This window comes from Diabrotica virgifera, chromosome 3 (genome assembly GCF_917563875.1).
Source record: "Diabrotica virgifera virgifera chromosome 3, PGI_DIABVI_V3a".
NCBI classification, from domain to species: Eukaryota; Metazoa; Arthropoda; class Insecta; order Coleoptera; family Chrysomelidae; genus Diabrotica; species Diabrotica virgifera.
This window is the reverse complement of record NC_065445.1, coordinates 50,801,787-50,823,288: the sequence shown is the minus strand read 5'-3', so window position 1 is coordinate 50,823,288 and position 21,502 is coordinate 50,801,787. Positions and strand designations below refer to the sequence as shown.

General features: G+C 33.1%; 1 protein-coding gene across 1 annotated transcript in view; it reads right to left on the bottom strand.

Annotated features, from left to right (window-relative positions):
• Window positions 1-1,506: 1,506 nt before the first annotated feature.
• Window positions 1,507-21,502, bottom strand: part of LOC114342566 (protein arginine N-methyltransferase 9) — a 39,886-nt gene continuing 19,890 nt past the window's right edge. The window contains exons 2-6 of the mRNA XM_028293385.2: window positions 16,548-16,927; window positions 12,893-13,048; window positions 8,832-9,421; window positions 3,971-4,366; window positions 1,507-1,837 (exon numbers count right to left, since the gene is read on the bottom strand). Coding sequence (XP_028149186.1) covers window positions 1,535-1,837; window positions 3,971-4,366; window positions 8,832-9,421; window positions 12,893-13,048; window positions 16,548-16,927 — 1,825 coding nt within the window. The 3' untranslated portion in view covers window positions 1,507-1,534. The remainder of the gene's footprint in view (window positions 1,838-3,970; window positions 4,367-8,831; window positions 9,422-12,892; window positions 13,049-16,547; window positions 16,928-21,502) is intronic.

Below are 21,502 nucleotides of genomic sequence, written 5' to 3'. Positions count from 1 at the left end.
GCTCGAAACCGCTTGACTGCGGTGATCGGGCGAGAACCGGTGTAGTCAGTGTGCTATGGCATCTGAAATCCTCGCATAAAGAAGAAAGTGAACAAAAAAAATTTCACAGAGTAAGTATCTAAAATTAAAAAAAAAATAAACAGAGTAGTTCCCAGAGTTTCCTTCTTTATATGCTAGCGATTGTGTATCTTATCATTCTAAACAACTTAGAATTTGTAACCAAATCGTCCATCAAAAGAGAGTATAAAAAATGTGTTTCCTCGTAGAAAACTGCACATTTGTCCGATTCAAACCTCTTGGCTAATTGGAACACCATTGATGTTTCACTAAGTTGTATTCGATAGGGGCGACCGGCGTTGGTGTGCTATTGTTCACTTTTGTTCTCGAAATAAGCAGTAGGTACTGTCTGTTTAGTTGACAATGGTAATGTTTCTAAGGCTTCTAGTCAGTCGGTTCCCAGAAACTCCGATTGTGTTTGATTTTGATTTGATATAATTTTCATTTTTCTCGTAAACATCAGTCAGGATAAAGGTCTTTGCACTGACTTGACAACATTCTTGCTCATTTAGTATTACCCAGGTTGTCGTGTGGTATTGTACCGCGGACATGAGACAACATGGTGGTAAAACCGACAATTACATCTGCAACAGTGGAATGGTTACAAAAGGTGCAAAAAAGAGCCATTCTCAAACCAATCAAGCTGCAAAGACTTAGAATCTCTTTGCACCTCTCCTCTCTTTGCACATGGTTATAAGGGAGGAAACGAGAATAGGTAGTGGTAGGTGAGATTTTGCGCGTTACTCGAGTGCGTCAGAAAATCACATGGGGAGAAACCTTGTACCTTGTAATGTACCCCTACCATATATATATATATATATATATATATATATATATATATATATATATATATATATATATATATATATATATATATATATATATATATATATATATATATATATGGACTCAGGGTCGTGCGTTGAGGGCAATTAGTAAAAAAAATCTATCCTCAGAAAAAGTATTCATTATTTTCATTCATTATTGTACCCAGATATTTATATTTTTCAGCTTTTTAATTTGTTCTCCATGTATTTTTATGAGTTCTTGGCGCTGTTGGGTTTTGTTATTACCATAAATTGTTCGCTGACTTCTACCACTCTGTCAACCATTTGTTGTAAATCTTCAAGACATTCCGCTAATAAAATAGTGTCGTCGGCAAACCGTATATTATTGATTAATCGACCATTTACTTTTATTCCCGTAGTTAGTTCTTCTAGTGTTTCCTGGATTATTTTCTCTGAATACAAATTGAACAACGTATCAGACAGGACACATATCTGCCTGGCGCCCCTCTCAATCTGTATTTCATTTGAAAAGATGTTCTCTTTTGCCACAGCGATCTGATTATAATAGATAGTGTTAATGATACTGATCTTTTTCATGTCTAAGTTTTTCTTTTCAAGTAATTCGATAAGGATACCACCTCTCCCCAGATAAATAAAAAGCTTATTTTTTACATATAAACATTTATTATTTAAATATAAAACTTCATATAGGTACCATTAATTTGCATTTTTATACTGATACCATCTCCTAATTCGATCTTCTTTGGTTCATTAAAGAAAAAACAAGTCTTTTTATAATGTATACTGTTTAAAGTTGAATATACTATGTCTTCATAAAATTGTAATTCGTACCACAACAATAAGGCATTCGTCTCTCCACTTCTAGTGACGATTACATCTTTGGATTTTTCTCCATCTCCTTCTAAAGGGAATTTCACCGGTGGGGAATGTTCTTTGTACATCAGTCTTTCCAAATTGGGATGCTCATATCCCTAAAAGATGAATATGTATATGTATATATTACCCTATTTTTACCTGTAGCGATTTATACCAAAAAACTGCCATTTTTGACGCTTATTTGTTAATAACTAAAATTCTCGTCCGAACTGTAACGGACATTTTTGTATTTATAATGTATTAGGTATACAGGGTGTCCCGGAAAATAGTGCGTTCCTTTAAGGTATGGAGAGAATACACAATTTGGAACAAAAAAGTCTTATACCATTTTTTTCTAAAGTTAACCGTTTCCAAAAAAAAGTTAACATTGTTTTCCATATACCTGTATTTTAATGTTTGGAAATTTTAATAAACTGGCAACATCGTACGCACTACGGAATAATAACATAATAAGAACTCGTTTGTGATTGTGATTAACAGTATTTAAAATAATCCAACCTAATAGTAGGTAATACTTATGTATTTACTATTTGTTTACTAAAATTATTTTCTTTTGAAATGTATTGAAATACCTATTGCATAATTTTAAACGAATTACACATCTTTTAACATAAAAACACATCTTTTAACTGAACTAGTATTATGTATTTAGTAAGGTTTAAATGGGTTGAATACTGAGTATTGCTGAGGGCTTTAACTGAATTACATAGTTTTAATAGTTTACAGTGGAACTTAAATACACCAGATAATGTCTCAGTAATTTGTTTACTTGTGAACTGAAATAACTAAGTTGTACTTACTTGAAAATAATTATTATACCGAATAGATCTTTCAAGTAACCTTTCACAAACGCCATTCATAGGTAATAACATAATAGGTAATACACTCACTATTCGAAAACATTTTCGGCATTGACACTAAACAGGATTCTTTAAAACTATCTGTTTACTATCTATCTTCTATCTATTTATTTACATGGGACTGTCTATGCTTAAATTTGCGTACCGCACATAGTTGTCAGATTTAAATTTGTCTACCAAAATACATTTTAATTTTTTGGTCAAACGGCTGCATTTAGAAAAAAACGTTATAAGAGTTTTTTGTTCTACATGGTGCCTTCTACCTATACCTTTAAGGAACGCACTATTTTCCGGACACCCTGTATAGTACCCAAAAACCCATTTGCAACCTGGCTGCTCAAGTGTCCCGAACATGGTATATTTTTGCCTTATTTCCCTGGCCTAACTGGACAAATCGTTCTCCAGGAATCTGATAGACGCGTCGTCTTCTGTCATTACTATACAAGCACATTAGAGTTTCATCAGAGAATAAAACTGCTCCATTGACGAAGGTCCCAATTAACGTGTTCTCGGGCTTGTTTCTGACGTGCTTTAAATTTGGGCCCTGTGTTAGCTCCTCTGAGTGTCAAAGCGGCGGCCTTAAGTCTTCTACTAACTGTCCACTGAGTAACGGTGACACCTCGTACATTCAGCAAGGATTGTTGAAGCTCAACTCCTGTCGCGTTTCGCAAGGCACTCTTTCCTTATACGTCGCCCACCTGAACCTGGTCGTCGACAGTAGCTATCGATCTCCTGGTAACGACGTTAAGCCCTTGAGACTGCAGACTGCGTCATAAGTAGGCGACGGGCGACAGTACTGTAACTATAGCCCTCTCGTAATAATGCAATTGCCTGGGCCGCCTTTACTGGTGAAGTATCCATTTGTAAAATATTCACTCACCACACTTCGAAGTGTACATACACATCAACGTTTGAAAAGCGACTGAGACGACCACGGCAAATTCATATAGAGGTTTACATTGCGTAGAACATGCCCGTTACAATGTTTGCTGCATTCTCTATGCTATACAAAAGTAGGCAAAAATATCTCGGTGTAGAATTAAATTACGGTTAATTTTTATTTGGGTGTTTTTGGTTTAAAGTTAAAATCTTCGGAGTTGCAGACCAATAATTGAAAAAATGATTTCGGAGCATTAATTTGTTTATAAACAAAATAGCACACTTTCTGCAGACTTTGTATTCCTATGTTAGTAATATATGGAATATTAAGATCCGATTCCACCAGTAAAATAGCAGGTGAATAATTTTTCCCTGAAAGTTCCTTTTTTCGATAATCTGCCCAGACTCAGACTAGTTATGAAATGGTGAGAACAACGGACAAAGGGCACTGAATTTGTAAGTTCCTATATTTATATTTTTTATACTTACGGAATAATCGTTGATAAATTCGGCGATATTAAATCCAAAGACATTATCGTCATCCACTTTATTACAAAAATCTATATACGACGAGCTAATAAGTTGTACTACGATGGTTACACTTTGCGGAATGTATATTGAGCTCCCTAATTCGTTTTTCGCCAAACAACTGTTTTCCAAAGATCCGTCAACGTTCACAGTGTCAAAAAAGAAAGTACAAGAGTTTTGCCCTTTTATTTCTAATTCATTGACTATGAGAAAATTTTCTTTGGGAATGTTGTTAACGCTTAAAACGTAATCAAAAAACGCTTTATCAGCTTCTGTCTTTATTGGATGGTATACAGTACATGGAGAAGTTTTTGCCAAAAGAAAACCTAACAGCGGGCATATGTTGTTGTCGATCACCTGGAATAATTTTTTTATTATTAATAAACAACCACAAATTAATAATTTTAATAAACTATCACAAACTTTTGTATCACTAAAATAAATAAAATTAAAGTAGTTAAAGTGTCTAAACAGTCATTAAATGTAGAATAGGACATACACCATCAGACTTTTCTTCTTCTTCTTCTTCATGTACCATGTCCTTTCAAAACGTTGGTTACCATCATCATAGCTATCTTAATAGGGAACTTGACATTTTATTTATTTATTTATTTATTGTATTTGTCTACATATACAGGGTGTTTTGTAGGTCGATGGAAAATTTTTAAGGGATAATAGGGGACGCCATTTGCAAAATTTTGCAAACTGTTAAGGTTTCCGAAATAAACTTAAATTTGTCAATATTCGAAAATAAGGCTGCCATTGATGTGGTAATATAGGTCTATCGTATTTATTATAAACAAACGTATTTGTTTTACCAAAGACATTTAATTATTAAAAGAATTTGTCTTAATAAGATGATTACTGAGATGCAGTTTATCCCAATACAAGGGGACGCCATTTGCAACATTTTTTGCTAATAATGTATCGCTCAAACTGTTAAGGTTTCCGAAATAAAGTTAAATTTGTCAATATTCGAAAATATCGTCTATTTTATTTTTAAAAATAATTATCTAAGCTAGATACTTCCCTGACATACAAAATGCCTTACGTATTACTTGCCCAGATTGCAAAAACTCTTCGTTGTTAATGCAACTCCAAACACAATTCGGACGTCAAAACAGTAAAACGCACCTTTCATACGCATACAATAACCATGTTTATAAACCAAAATAAACCACTTCGTAGCAGGTAGATTGTTTTTGTTTGTTATGCGTTCGGAGAATGACGATAGCTGATGGAAATTGTATGCGAAGAGTCAGTGTTGTAGGTTTACATTTTTATTGCATTCGTAAAACAGGGAGGTAGTACGCCTAGATAATTTTTAAACGTGAAATAGACGGTTGTCGAATATTGACAAATCGATGGCTTAGTGTGAAAACCTCGTATCTCATTAAATTACAATTTTACAGGAGAGGCAAAAACTGTTTTCTGCATAATATAACCTACAAACAAAAATTACGTTACGTATTTTTAATTTGAGCACATTGAGACAAATATCTGATATTGGAAATTGGAAATACAAATATTAACTACGAAAAACACGTAAATATCCTTGCAGTATATAGAGCCTTTGCCCAAGTAACTATGATAACCTCGTATATCTTGATATACGTGTTTTTCATCTCAAATGAGGTCGTGTTTATTATTATTTAAGAAGTTTTCATGTTTCATCGCTTATTGCACACCTCCAAATACTAGATCGATACAATACAAATCTTTTGATTTAAGGTTCATAAAATGTTTCTATATGCCGGACTACCTTTTGTTGTTCACAAAAAACATTTCTGCAAGTCGAATCTCTCAAACAAACACTCCAAATTAAGTACCAAAGTCTTGGTTATAAATATACGTGGTATTCACACTAAATCAAGAGAGCAATAATTGCTCTCAATCATCAATCGCAATCGATCAATTATTGATATACGAGGTTTCTTTTTTCGGCTGTAGAAAATAGTCTAGTGCATTTAAATTTTTTCTAACAGTTGTAAATCGTGAGATACAAGGTTTTCAAACTAAAACCACCAAAATATCATTTTCGAAAAAAATGAGATACGAGGTTTTCACACTAAGCCATCGAAATTTAACTTTATTTCGGAAACAGTTTGAGCGATACATTAGCAAAAAATTTTGCAATTGGCGTATATGAGTATTTGCAAATGATTATAAAAATCAGACTCTATTTTCATCTACAATCATTATCTACAAGGTATTTACTTACTTATTTTGTTTATTTCTTTGCTACAATGCAGTAATATTTACTATAGTATTACAAAGAACCTTATGTTTTTACTTCTTACTATATTTATCACATATTATTCATACTAACACATATTTTTATATGACTAGTTATTTATTCAAGCTGGAATAAGACATGCATACCGTTGCAACACTTATCGCTTTCACCCGTTTATAGGGATAACCAACGAACTGACTGACGTCACAACCGATTCTGCCCCTTGAAAGAATAATTTAAATTCTGCAGTTTTTAATTGGTTATATTTATTTCATAGTAATAAAATATGAGTTTTTTTTGTAAATTGGGGTTCTTTTAGCAACATTAAATAACGTTTATCAGTACTATTTCTGGAATATAATTTTTATGCAAGTTCCCCATTTTATTCATAGCCACCCTAAATAGAATGATTGTATCAATACCATATCAATCTCGCAAGTTCTTCAACCATGAAGTCTTTCTTCATCCTGAACTTCGTTTGTCTGTTATTTTTCCTTGCATATTATTTTGTAGCAACCTATATTTGGGACCTCTCATTACATATCCTGAGTACTCAAGTTTCTCTTGATGCTTTTTATAATCTCAGTAGTCTTGCTGAGACATTCTACCAGTGCGGGGCTTCGAATTTTCTCGACCCAAGAAACTTTGAAAATTCGTCTATAGCAGCACTTTCGAAAGCTACAAGGCGATTTAGATCACTTTTATTCACAGTCCAAGATAGGTCCACTGTAGGTGGATCTGCAATGCCAATTTTGGGTCTGTTCTCTCAGAAAAAAGCTCTCAGGGTGAAAAAAGTGGAATAAAGGTAAATGGAGTCCCCATTAATAACATTAAATATGCGGATGACACTGTCACCTTAGCCGAAAATATTGAAGAACTTCAAAGACTGTTAACCCGAATAGCGGAGTATGGCAGAACATACTATCTAACAAAGTCAAGAAGACAACATTTATGAGAATATCGAAAACTCAAGGAAATAACGACAATCTTCTAATAAACAAAGAACGAGTGGATAATATTGCATAATGATTGATCGGAAATATCGAATCGGAAAATCAGAATAGAAACGGCTAAAACAAATTTCAACAAAATGAGAAGAGTGATATGTACAAGAGATTTAAAGATGAAGCTAAGAGTTAGGTATGCGAGGTGATACGTTTTCTCGATTTTGTTTTATTGAATGGAAGCCTGGACCTTGAATGCGGTATCAATGAAAAAACTGGAATCATTCGAGTTGTGGGTGTATAGAAGAATTCTGAAAATATCGTGGACAGAACACGTCACAAATAAAGAGGATCTGGAATCTGGAAGGATGAATAAAAAAGAATGTGTGTGTACGTTGTACGCACGGAAGAAGTTATACTTCTATTATATGATTTCAATATGAAATCAATATACTTTAAACGGTTTATTTATATTTTATTTAAATCTTAAACTAATTTTAATACTTACTACTTTCCAAAAAATTTTATTAAAACAATACGAAAAATTAAAAAAATAAAAGAATAAAGCACTCGCAAACACATTGCAAATGAAACCAAAGAAATTATTTCTGAACAATTGTTGAGAAAATTTTAAATACGTATTTTCCGAAAAAAAAAAATATAATAAATATACTTACAATCATATAATGTATAAATAAAATAAAAATTTGCATTGGGAATTGAACCTGCGTCTATCAGGTTTAGATTATTTTGAACTCACCCCACGCAGAATTTAACTACCGAGACATGTGAATGAAGTGGAAAGATATACCTAGCAACTAAACGTTTTAAAATTTTTTGACAGTTGCTTATTCTGATAGTTTAATCAAATAAGTTTGATTCTTGTTGAATTAAAATACGACAAAATATAGACTAAAAAAGCAATATATTAGATGGAGATTTTTGTTGGTAATCAAATTATGTAAATCAAAGCATTACCTACTAGCTAGGTAGGTACATTTTCCAAATAGGTATTTACCTAATTTGTAATTTTTTATTACAATACTGAAACATTTACAATAAGGTACGTACCTATGTACCGTAGTATACCGTTTAAAAACTATTTAAAAAGTCACTACAATTATGAACTTGCTTTTTGTCACTGTCCTCACAACAATAAAAACTAATATACACAACATTTTGTTTATCCAGAATCTCCATTTGAACAATTATTGACAGATGATTTTAACACCCAATCAGATCCCTCATAGCGTTTCATACCATACTGTCGGTGTGCGCATGCGCCCAGCAAAATAAAAATTTACCCTCGTGCCTAAAGAAGTATAACTTCTTAAATAGAAATCTTAAATATAATCAAAACAAGATAATTGGAATATCTCGGATACATTACATGTGGAGAGAGATACACCTTGCTCAAACTGATTATACAGGGAAAGATCCAATAAAAAAGAAGCAGAAGTAGGACGTCATGGCTGCGCAACCTGAGGTACGGATGTACATCAAATGAACTTTTCAGAGCAGCCGTTTCTAAAGTCTAAATAGCTATGATGATTTCTGACCTCCGTCGCGGAAATGCCACTTGAAGAAGAATTGAAGGAAAAAGCATATGACCTATCTAATTTTAATTTTATATGCTACTTACCGTCGTGTTTGCATTCCAAACCTTTTTCAACAATCCAACTATATTGTCAACCAACTTTTGATCATTTAAAAACGTTATAACTTCTTTAGAAACCTTAAAACAAGTGTGATTCGTAGGTTCAGTCTCTATTAATGTTACATTTAAACCACAGTCTTTAATCGTTAATTTCGCCGTGATGATCGTTCCCTCCACAACTTCCACTGGATGGTCTAGGCAAATGATAGCATGCTCCCAACAAGTGACCTGATCCTCGTCGAGGGGATTGTTTGTTATATAGGTATTTGGTGTAAGATTCAGATCGAACCAAATGGCAAACGCGTGCAACATTCCCTGCTCTATGCACCTCAGTTGGATGATTTTCTCGTGTCCGTCTTCGCTCAAGAGTTCGTTTATTTGTTCTAAGTTATAAAAATCTAGATCGAACACTTGGTTAATATCAGTCACGTATTTTACTTCTTTGTCTAGTAAATTTTCTGCTTCGTATGGTTCTAGATCGTATTCAGTGACACAAACATTTTGGAGATTGAGCAATTTGATTGATTTTTTGTTGACCAGTTTATGTCGCTTGATTTGATCTTCACAACTAATACCTATAAATATAAAAGGGGTTTTAAAATACATTCAGATCATCTAAAAATACATATTTACAGCGAAGCTTTTATACTGGCGCACAGTGGTTCTAAATGCTGTAAATGCTGAAAACGTGGGCATGAGGTAAAATAAAAAGTCCCTATTTAGGAATTTTCATGTTTACAGTTGTTTTCTCATACTATCATAGAGTCGTAATACGCAGGTACAAAGATCAGACCGGATCTATTCTTATTCATAGTTCAGAGAGAAGTAAGCCATTTATGAAGGGAATGTGAAAACGCTGTAAAACGTTTTGTAGTCTATCAATTTAATCGCTGTAAAGCAGATTCTTCTTTTTCAAGTATGTATTATTGTAAAATAAAAGTTGACCAAAGATTTGATAATAAATGCATAAAATTTGTTAATGAATAAACAGTAAAAATATAAAATAAAAATGTGTACCATTTTTATTCGGTTGCGATGCGAAGGCAAACCAATCTTACTTTTTAATTAGAATACGGAGTGCAGTCTAGTTCCTTTAACCGCGTTTTTCTGCTCTTATTGGAGCTTCATCAGAAGAAACGTAGGCACTGTTCTCCATAATCCAACTAAATTGCATCGAGAGGTTTTCCGACACATCGCAACCAAATGGATGATAATAGGTGGCTAGCGCCATCTGGCAATTGAAAGACGAAGCAAGTTTTCAATCCTAATAGCAAATTAATAATATTGAAAAATATTAAAAATCACTAAAAGATTTTTAAATTGAAAACTTAAAGTAAAAATATACTTGAAATAATCAATATTTCGTAAAAATACATTCAAAAAGTATATAATTCTGCATATTTCTGCGATTATTGTTTATTAATCTTAAAATGTATAGTAAGAAGATACAGAATCACATTGGTTTGGCTGCCTTTAACTGACTTTGTATTGCTGGCAGTTGTTTGAATAAAAAAGTTTGAAATGATCCATATTACATGATTCTGGCGATTGTTGAGTAAGTATGGTTGTACATAAGTAATAGGTTCTGAATCCCAGGCAACCAAACGACGTTTTTATAACGTAGATAACACGTCATAAAAATGACCAATTGACGTGTTTCTATGACGTAGTACTGACGTTGAAAATCACGTGTATTTGTCTCATCGATTTGACGTCATAATTGTGACTATTTTAAAACATCGTATCTACGTTTTTTTCACGTCGGTAAAATCACGTCTTTAATACTTTCAAAAAGTGACCTCTTTCAGATGTTTCAAAATAATATAAAAAATAGGTACATAACATGAAACCTATAGGCCTACGTCCCATATGTGTCGAAGATATAAGTACTACCACTTGTTTAAGATCGCTTGTGCGCTAGGCTAGAAGCATCATTAATTCTGCATGATTGTACCAGCCCTCACATTTTAGAATTTTCACTAGTTATATATACCTACTTACTGTGTCAAAACTGAAACAACATATATATGAAACTAATAAATAATTTATTAATAAGTTATCCAGCATACTAATATCTTAATTTAACGCTGTCTTAATATCTTCATTTAACGCTTAATTAAAAACAAATAAACATAACCTCAAATAGTTGTCAAGAAGAATTACTGCATTAAACTAACTCACTGAGCAAAAACACATAAAAATCGCTTAATTTACACGTTTCTTCAACTAAATATCTAAATGAAAAGTCTTATTTTATCACACAAGGCACAAACCACGTAAACAATAAATGAGAAATTTCTTATGAACATTTAGCGTTATCTATACCCAAACGAAATTGTTTGGAGTCAATACAAACAAACAAGCTCCTCCCAATTTTGTGACGTCAGACTTAGGCTGTCTGAAATTAAAACGTTTTTTAAACGTAATTTTAACGTCATTAATCTTACGTATTTAAAATCACCTACAAAAGACGTCTATATGACGTAATGTAAAAACACGTGTTATATTCAACCAAAAACAATGTTAGATTTGTAATCAGCGACCTTAAACTACCAAATTTGACAAAAAATTTTGGCAACCGCCATTTTGTTTCAAAAGAAAAATAATGCCAGATTTGTAATCAGCAATGCCAAAAACTCTAAATACGAAAGTAATGGACAGCCTAAGTCTGACGTCACAAAATTGGGAGGAGCTTATATTGACTCTTAAAAGAGATTTTTATTCGTTTTCGCTCAGGTGGTTTTTATTCCTTAGTGGTTGAAAATAAACATAACCTCAAAACTGTGTACGTTCTAATCATTGCATTAAATTAACTCACCTGGGCAAAAACGAATAAAAATCTCTTAATTGACACGTTTCTTTGACTAAATACCTAAATGAAAAGTCTTATTTTGTCACGCAAACCACGTAAACAATAAATTAAAAATTCCTTATGAGTGTTTAACATTATAAACAAAGTTGTTTGGAGTCAAATAAAAGCTCCTCCCAAGTTTGTGACGTCAAGACTTAGGATCTCCATTCCGTGTATGTACAATACAATGGTTCACAAAAGTTCCTAACCTTTGCTTGGGGAATATCACTAAAATAACTATATTTTATAGAAATTTAAGACCGAATTATGGTGGTATTATCGTAAAAAACGCTATACTTAAGCAGAAAAAACTGCCGAGAAAGTAAAATTTCAACTTTATAGGAATTAAAAAGGCTTGAGATTGGACAAACAACCTTTGTTTACAAAGTGATAATAACAATATGCCAGTCGTGGCGTCACACTTTGGCTGTCGGCTTTAAAATCAAGTCGTATTTTTTATATCTAAACAATATTTATGTATTATAGCAGACATTTTCTACCATATAGAGTATTTATAGCAAATTTCTAATAATGTAGTGATAGATTAGCACAGAATTGATAGTAAACTTTTAAATAATCTCTCGTTTTTGCAAATCACAGATAATATCGTCCCCCGCAACTCCAGAGTGTACCACGTGACCTATAAGCATAGTTAACGCTTCCAGTGGATACGATCGCGAATTTCGCTTGCACTAGTGGCGCCATCTAGCGGAGGAGCTAAGTACGTACCTACTTATCGGGCCACCGTCAACAGTGGTCCAAAATACCGAAAATATAGCAAGATATGAAAGCGTTTTTTGATTTGAATGAAATTTGGTATTGAGTTATATATATTATATATTTGGGGTTGAGGTCGCTGATTACTAATCCTAAGTCAAAATTGCAAAAAACAAAATGGCACATCTAATATGGCGGGTATATGTATTATAAATATATTTAATGCAGTTGAACCTTGGTATTCGGGACTTTTTGAGGTCGCCGATTACAGATCCGAAATCGAAAATGCAAATAACAAACTGGCGAATGTAATACAGCAGATATATGTCAACGCGTCGTAAAAATTTGAACTATTACAATATCATTGAGCTGAATATTTAAGTAATTTAAAGCTTACGTAAGTTGTGAAATATTCCTCATTATTGTGCAGTTTTGATTTAATATTTAAATAAAATGTTTTTACATGAAATAAACGTACCTGTAATATATAATTTGGCTCCACATGGGACTATTTTATAGTCTTCCTCGGTACGTAACATTTTTGATGCGTGATAAATGGTTTCTAGAGCTCGTTCCCCGAACAATCCACAGTCGAATACCTCCGTAACCAGAAAATTGCATTTATCTAGAACTTCTAAAATAAAAACAAAAAGAGTGTTATTTGTGAGCCAAAAATTGAAGTTTACACTGAAAAAATTTAAGTAAATGTAAAAAAAATTGTTTTGGATTTGCCTAAAAAGACACAGAGCAGACTAAAACAAACACATATGGGATAAACACTACAAATGGTTTAAAAATCTGTGAAAATTAGCAGAACAGAGTACTACATTTTGATTCTTTTAGAATAATTTAAGAGGACTGTCCTCTTAATATATTGCGAAAAAAACAATTTACCCTCATTTTTAAACCATTTGTCGTGTTTGTCTCCTATGTATTTGTTCTAGTCTGTTCTGTGTCGTTTTTAGCCAAATCCAAAACAAAAAAAATTGTTTGTTTACTTTGTACGCACGTAAGAAATTATACTTTTATTATATGATTTCAACGAAATAAATATATTTTAAACAGTTTAATTGTACTTTTATTGAAATATTAAACCAATTTTAATACTTAAAATAATACCAAAAATTAGAAATAACGTTAATAATCATTTTTTATGAACTGTAACGCAATTACTTTTCCCTTGATGAATCGTAGAAAATCTAAAAAAAAAACGTCAGATTTTCTACAAATTTTTAGTTTTCTTTTCATTTCATTTTAATACTAATTATCCTATTACCTACGAAGACAAATCCAAAGACAAAAAAATTATAATAAATATAAAAAGATGAAGTTTTTCAATCCTAAAAGCAACATTAATAATATTGAGAATATTAAAAATATTACTAAAAGATTTTTAAATTGAAAAACGTATTGGTACATTTTCCTGGTGACACCTCCAAGGCTTCTACAATTTGCAAGCCAAATGGATGCTGCAGTGAAGACAAAGGGAAGGAATTCTACACTATGCAATTCACATCCCCCGTCTGCAGCTTGGTAAAGTTCCAACGGAAAATGCACCTAGTTACTCTACGGAGTAATACGAATATAAAATAAAAATGTATACCATTTTTATTATTCAGTTGCAATGCAAAGGCAAAACAATCTTACTTTTCAATTTATTAGAATACGGAGTGCAATCCAGCTCTCTGAATCGCGATTTTCGATTCTTATTGGAATCTCATCGGAGAGAGCGCGGACTTGTTCTCCATATCCTAACTGACCAGCACCGAGAGCTTTTCCCACACACTGCAACTGAAACAAATAGGGTAGGTGACTAGCGTCATCTGGCAATTGAATGATGAAGTTTTTCAATCCTAAAAGCAACATTAATAATATTGAAATATTTATAATATTTTTAATATTTATGTTTCGTGGACCTTAAGAAAGCATTTGACAGGGTTACATTAAAGGACGTTATCCACTTGTTATACTCGAGAGAGGTACCTCTGGGAATAATTAAAATGATAGAAAACATCTACCAGAACAACACAATAAAAGTAAGTGGAAGATGAACTAACTGACCCAATTGAAGCCGGCAATGGGACAAGACAGGGGGATTCCTTGAGTCCTTTATTGTTCAACCTGATCATGGACGAAATAATAAAAAAGTAAGAACTAAAAAAGGATACCAAATGGGAGAAAAACAACTTAAAATAATCTGCTATGCGGACGATGCAATACTAATCTCTCAAAGTGAAGATGATTTACAACGTATGCTGCACCAATTCAACATAATCGCCAGAAAATTTAACATGTCAAAAAAGACAAAATGCATAGTTATAACAGCAGATCCAATAAGATGTAAATTTGAGCTGGAAGGTCAGATAATAGAACAAGTGATGGAGTTTAAACATCTAGGCATCACACTATCTAGCTACGGAAGGTTCGAAACAGAAGTGGAAGATCAAGTGAATAGAGCAAACAGAGCCTCAGATGGCCTGAATGACACATTATGGAGAAATAAAAATATCGGAAAAGAAATGAAAGGCAGAATTTACAAAACAGTCATCAGACCAATAATGACATACGCGGCAGAAACACGACCCGACACAGAGAGGACAAAAAGATTGCTCGAAACAGCGGAGATGAAAACCCTTCGAAAAATCGATGGTAAGACTCTATGGGACAGAGCTAGAAGTACATATATACGACGGAGATGCAAGGTGGATAACATTAATAACTAATGGAAGCTTGACGCAGTGGGAAAAATCCTTTATCAAGATATAGCTATCAAGCTGGGACTTCTCCAAACGGACCATCTCCCATATTATCAATACGTCCCTGAGAGTATGCTTGAGGATGGCAACTACAAGCTATACTGGCACCGCACTGTGCTCACAGACCAAACAGTGGCACATAATAGACCAGATCTCGTACTAGTTAATAAATTAACAAGACAAACAACACTAATTGATGTGACGATACCTAAGAACAATAATATACGTAGTAAATTTACTGAAATGATCGCCAAGTACAGAGATCTGGAAATTCAAATATGACGACAATGGAGAATGCAAAGTACCCAGACGATACCTATTATTATGTCTACTACTGGAGTCATTCCGAAGAACCTCCTCGAAAACATAAAAAAGCTGGGTCTAAATGAACATATTTACAAGACTATGCAGAAAGCTGTACTACTCGCAACTGCTAGATGTGTACGAAAATTTTTGGGAGATGCACCTGCATACCAAGTCACCTAGGGCTCGATAACACGGAAAGAGTCCCACCAGAGCTCAATCCTTTTGATACCGTAGGTATCTGGGATGAGTCAATTTTCCCCTTACAGAGAGTGTGAGCCGTATGGCTAAATCTGGATAGAAGCAACACAAAAACAATATTACAAATATTGTACCGTTCCCATGTGTTCTAATACCACTTATAAAACGCCCTGAATACTATTTATTTGTGTACCTCAAGATCAAAAACGTCGTTTAAAATGGTTAAAGGCATGCAAAAGAAATGAGAAAGATATTTCACAGAAGACTACAGTCCACGGATCATTTTAATGATCTACATTATTATTATAAGTACTTATTTTATGTTCACTTCTTTGCTACACAATGCAATAATAATATAATGCAAGTATATAATACGTAATATAATATATTATATTAATGCAATATTCAATATAATAGGTATTTACTATAGTATTACAAAGAACCTTATGTTTTTAATACTATTTATTTTTAATTCTTTACGATTTTATGATTCCTTATGATTTTATCACATATTATTCATGATGTACCGTTGCAATACTTATCGCTTTCGCCCGTTCATAGGGACGACCAACAAACTGTCTGGCGTCACAACCGATTCCGCCCGTTGAAAGAATAATTTAAATTCTGCAGTTTTTAATTGCTTATATTTATTTCATAATAATATAATATGAGTTTTTTTTGTAAACTGGGGTTCTTTTAACAGCATTAAATAACGTTTATCAGTAATATTTCTAGAATATAACTTTTATGCAAGTTCCCTATTGTGAGAACGTCTGTCATTTCATTACTTACTTTGTATGGACTCATACATGCAACCCATTCACTATTTACATAAAATTAACTTAAATGTTTTTTTCACAACAAAATTATTACCTTCAATATCCAGTGAATAACACTGCAGAACTTTCACATTGGAAACTTCATTTTTCTTCATAATATCTACACATAAATTATAGAGCTGCTTATTTTCTTCAATGGCTATGACAGAAGTACCGGGCATCTCAGCAGCTATCAAACTTAAAAGTCCACATCCCGCACCTATATCTATAACATTTTTGTATCCATTTTCAATGACTTCTCTGATGGCTTCGTCGTACGCCAGATTTCTACCTTTGTCATTAAGCATCCTAAAGTGCCATCTTGGTATCTGATGCCATTTGACGCGCATCAGGTTGATTTCTGCGGGAAGGTAATTTTTGTTGACGTTTACTGCTCTTTCTAGATATCTTCGAGCGATATCTACTTCCGATATTCTAAAAAAAAAATATTTTTTAAAAAAACAAATTAAGTATTACAGATGAGCAATATTTTTACTTTTCGCCCACTTTTGTGGGAGGGTAAGGGGTCCGTGGATTTCTACCAAATTCTAGTATATTACTCTACTCTAAAAAAGTAGCCTATATCTATTTTTTAACCCTCTAGGACCTAGGTGACCTTTATTACTCGTATGTACGCCAATGGTGAATATAAAATTCTTAATTGTTTGTCAAAAAATGCGCAATAACTACCTCTTAAAACTCACCAAATTTAATTTGCATATCTCAACCGCTTTTAGAGCAACAAATAAATCGTCAGTTTGTAAGAAAAATTTCAACATTCCGTATCTCGGAAATGAAGCATTTGCGGACATATGTTTATTAAGCAAACTGTCTATTTTTCATACCTCTTAAAGTTTGTCGCACTTATTTAGAAATACCCTGTATTGATGAAGACTTTTTTATTATCCAACTTAAGGGGAACGGAGCAGATTCACAGACTACTTTATTACCGAGGGCCGAAAGTCCCTTAGAATAAATAATCAGTTGCTTTAAGTTAATAAAAAAACCGCGTGGAGCAGTCTGCATCTGCAGTCAAACTGCAAACCGCGTCTTTTCTCTCGAGCATTTCGATTAGATCATTCATCATTGTACCACGATACAGTATACTATTATTGTGTTTACTATCAAGAAAAGCTGATTTGGATGATGATTTATTTATAAATTAAATTAAATCACATGAATCTGTAGTATATATGTATATGGAATTATCGATGGGCCGGCGTAGCCGAGTGGTAGTGTGCTAGGCTAGCGTGCCGGTGGACCGGAGTTCCAAATCCTACCGCCGCCGGCAAGAACAACTAGACATTTTTAAAATGTTTATAGGCCCCAGGTCGACTCAGCCTGAATAAAATAAGTACCTTGGGTAAAACCAGGGGTAATAATAGGCGGTTTAAGCGTAGCACTGGCCCTGTTACCTTCCTTGTATACCGTAGGCCCTAGATATAGCAGACTACCCTGCTATACTCCCAAAGCCACGTGAGCGGTATAAAACGGGAGACTACTATTATTATAATTATCGATGTGAAACATACAGCGATAGCATTGTTAAAAATTTGAATAGAATCCATATTCATATTGCAACTGATTGAATACGAGTCCAACCGCAACATGACCGCACTCGTGCAGTTGGGTCTGGACTGCACTTTGCAGTCCGTATATGGAGGCTCTAAATACCCCTTTTATTGGCTTTAGAATGTGTACCGGGTGTCCCAATAAAAATGACTCTCGGCCATATGTCAGGAACTGTTTATAGTACAGCATTGACAAAAAAATATTTATAACAAAAGTTGCCTCCGGAAAAGCCTGGAAATTATTTTCATAATTCTAGGTCCACCGCTAGAGGGCGTAATTCAATATAAAAAATTAAAAAAACCAAATTTTATAAAATTTACCTAATGAAAGGGCACTGGAAATCCAGTCATGGTATTCTTCATAAAATTCTGCGAATATTTGATTTCACAAGTTTAAGTTTACCTTTGCAAATAAGAGGTGGGGGTGAGTGGAAACCTTCTTATGAAAAAATGGCTGTAAGTCCGGTTCTGCTAAATCGAATTTTGCAAACTTGGTCTTGTTTAAAACAGCTCTTCTTCATCAATGCAAGAGTCTTATGTTCTAAATGGCCTAATAATAATTAATAGGCCAGCTAGTAGGCGTTATTTAATTATTTTTGGAAATCTAGTTTTCTTTGGAGAATATTAAATACAAGTATGCATTTTTAATCCTGCATTACAAAATTAGACCAAATTAGCAACAGAATACCGAAAACCGCATGTCGATATCTTTTTTGTATCTCGAGATATCTTAAGAAACGTGTAAATTTTAGACAACTGTTAATGTCACCGGTAAACAAAGTTAAGGAAAAGTAGTGTGCTATGGAAAAAACAAAGAAACATTTTCCAGATGTAAACCTATATAATAATTAATTCAAACAACAATAAGACAAACAACACTATAAAATATAACAAAGAAATAAAAGCAACTGCTTACTTACTGACGACCTAAATGTTCAAATTGTTGCCCATAATTTTCGATGCAAGCATTTACTCTTTCAAGAGTAGATTGAACAGCAGTCTCAATTTCTGCTTTCGCAATGCTTTGAATGGCGTTTCGTATTTTCTAGATCATGTTTTCTCGAGTAGTGGGCATAGTGGTAAAAAGAAGGTCTTTAATCCGTCCCCATAAATAAAAGTCTAAAACAGTTAAAACTGTTGCTATTCAATCTACTCTTGAAAGAGTAAATGCTTGCTTCGAAAATGATGGGCAACAATTTGAACATTTAGGCAGTCACTAAGTACTAAGTAAGTACCTAAAGTATAATTCAATAAGCAATGCAGGGCGATGTAAACATTACCACGTGTAGGCCTCAACAGGGCCGCATTTAGGATTATCTTTTTGTTTAGTCAGAATATATTATGTTATAAAATACAAAATTTATATTTTAAATTTGCAAAAGTGCTCGACAAAGAACCTGATTGTTTTAGTTGATATCCGATAATAGGGCCGTTTATACAGGGCGAAACACCCAAGAATGAATAATGAACATGTTATTACAAGAGCGTTTCTTTCCCTACGTTTATATTTAAAATTAGGTTTTTTCAATATTCGGTAAAACGTGGTTTTCGGAAAATTTGGCAAATCAGGTTCATCGTTCACCTTCTTTAAAACCTTATCAACGGTGGGTATTTCGTTGCTCATAAAAAAATTATGCACCAGTCTTCTAATGGCATTTTTGTCAAAATCATCACTTTTGTCAAACTTCTTTTTCCGGGTCAGACATACTTTTGGTCCAGTGAATTGATGATTCATTTTGTATTCCTTGATCACCGTAAACACACTTCTATCACAAACTTCAACTTTATTGGCCACTTTTTTCACAATATCTTCAACCACTAACCCGGGATTTTCTTGTCTTTCACATTTAAAAACATTTAAAATTATTTCTTTAACTTCAACGCTAAGGCACACCAACGAAACATGAAACGTAAAACGTGAAACATGAAACGTAAAACACGTTTCATGAAAATAAAACACGGCTAAACTAATCTTGAAGTCCGCCTACCAATGAAACGAATGTGATTCATGCTCATAAAACATTTTTATTTTTAGAGAATTTCATAAATGGCCGGACGTTTATTTATTTAGCAGTGTTTTATTTCCATGAAACGTAATTTACGTTTCATGTTTCTTTGATGTGCCTTACGAGGGCTTCTTTTACTTCGTTTTCGAGGAGGACTCCATGTATTTTCAACCAATTCATCAGCAGAATCAGTGGATGACATTTTTGGTTTCAATATCTGTTATTGAAATAATACGTGGTTACTGTTAGAGTAATCACAATGACGTATAGATAGGGTCGTTATACAAATAAAAATATATACCTACTTAAATAGTTTTAAATCGCACAACAAATAATTGCTAATTCAACATTAACAGCATAAATATAATTTATTGTCCTTTAAGCATCAAGGCGACTAAAAATTTACTAACAAATCCATTCAAATTACAAAATTTTAATACCGAAATATAATACCTACTTAAATCTTGTCCGAACCTGTATGAGCTGCCGACGACGTCGGCAGTAACGAAATAAAGATGGACATTTCGGTTAGTTTTTAAATATTCTTGAAGAACTGTTACCTGCATGTATGCATAAAATATTCATTAATTTTATAAATCGGATCATTTTTTCACTTACTATGTATTCAGTGATAACAATAATTTATTTACTATGCAATAAACATTAATAGATGAGAAAAGAAAAAAATTAATAAAGTGTCATAATTCTACTGTTACTTATCGGAACGAGTAGACTCATTTGGAACATCTTTAACAATTATCTGTTAAATTTATCGTTGTTTATATGCCCTGCATCGCTTATTGAATTATACTTAGTTGCTTTTATTTCTTTGTTATATTTTATAGTGTTGTTTGTCTTATTGTGGTTTTAATTAATTATATACGTTTACCTCTGGAAAATGTTTATTTGTTTTTTTCATAGCACACTACTTTTCCTTAACCTCGTTTACCGGTGACAGTAACAGTTGTTTAATATTTGCACATTTCTTAAGATAACTTAAGATTTCTTAAGATATCTCGAGATAGAAAAAAGGTAACGACATGCGGTTTTCGGTATTCTATTGCTAATTTGGTCTAATTTTGTAATACAGGATTAAAAATGCATACATGTATTTAATATTTTCCAAAGAAAATTTCTGAAGATTTCTGAAAATAATTAAATAACAGCTCCTAGCTTGCATATTACTTATTAGGCTATTTCGAAAATAAGACACTTCCATTGACGAAAAAGAGCTGTTTCAACAAGACCAAGTATGCAAAATTCGATTTAGCAGAACCGGACTTACAGCCATTTTTTCATAAGAAGGTTCCCACTCACCCTCACCTCTTATTTGCAACGGTAGACTTAAACTTGTGAAATCAAATGTGCGCAGAATTCTATGAAGAATACGATGATGGGATTTCCAGTGCCCTTTCATTAGGCAAATTTTGTAA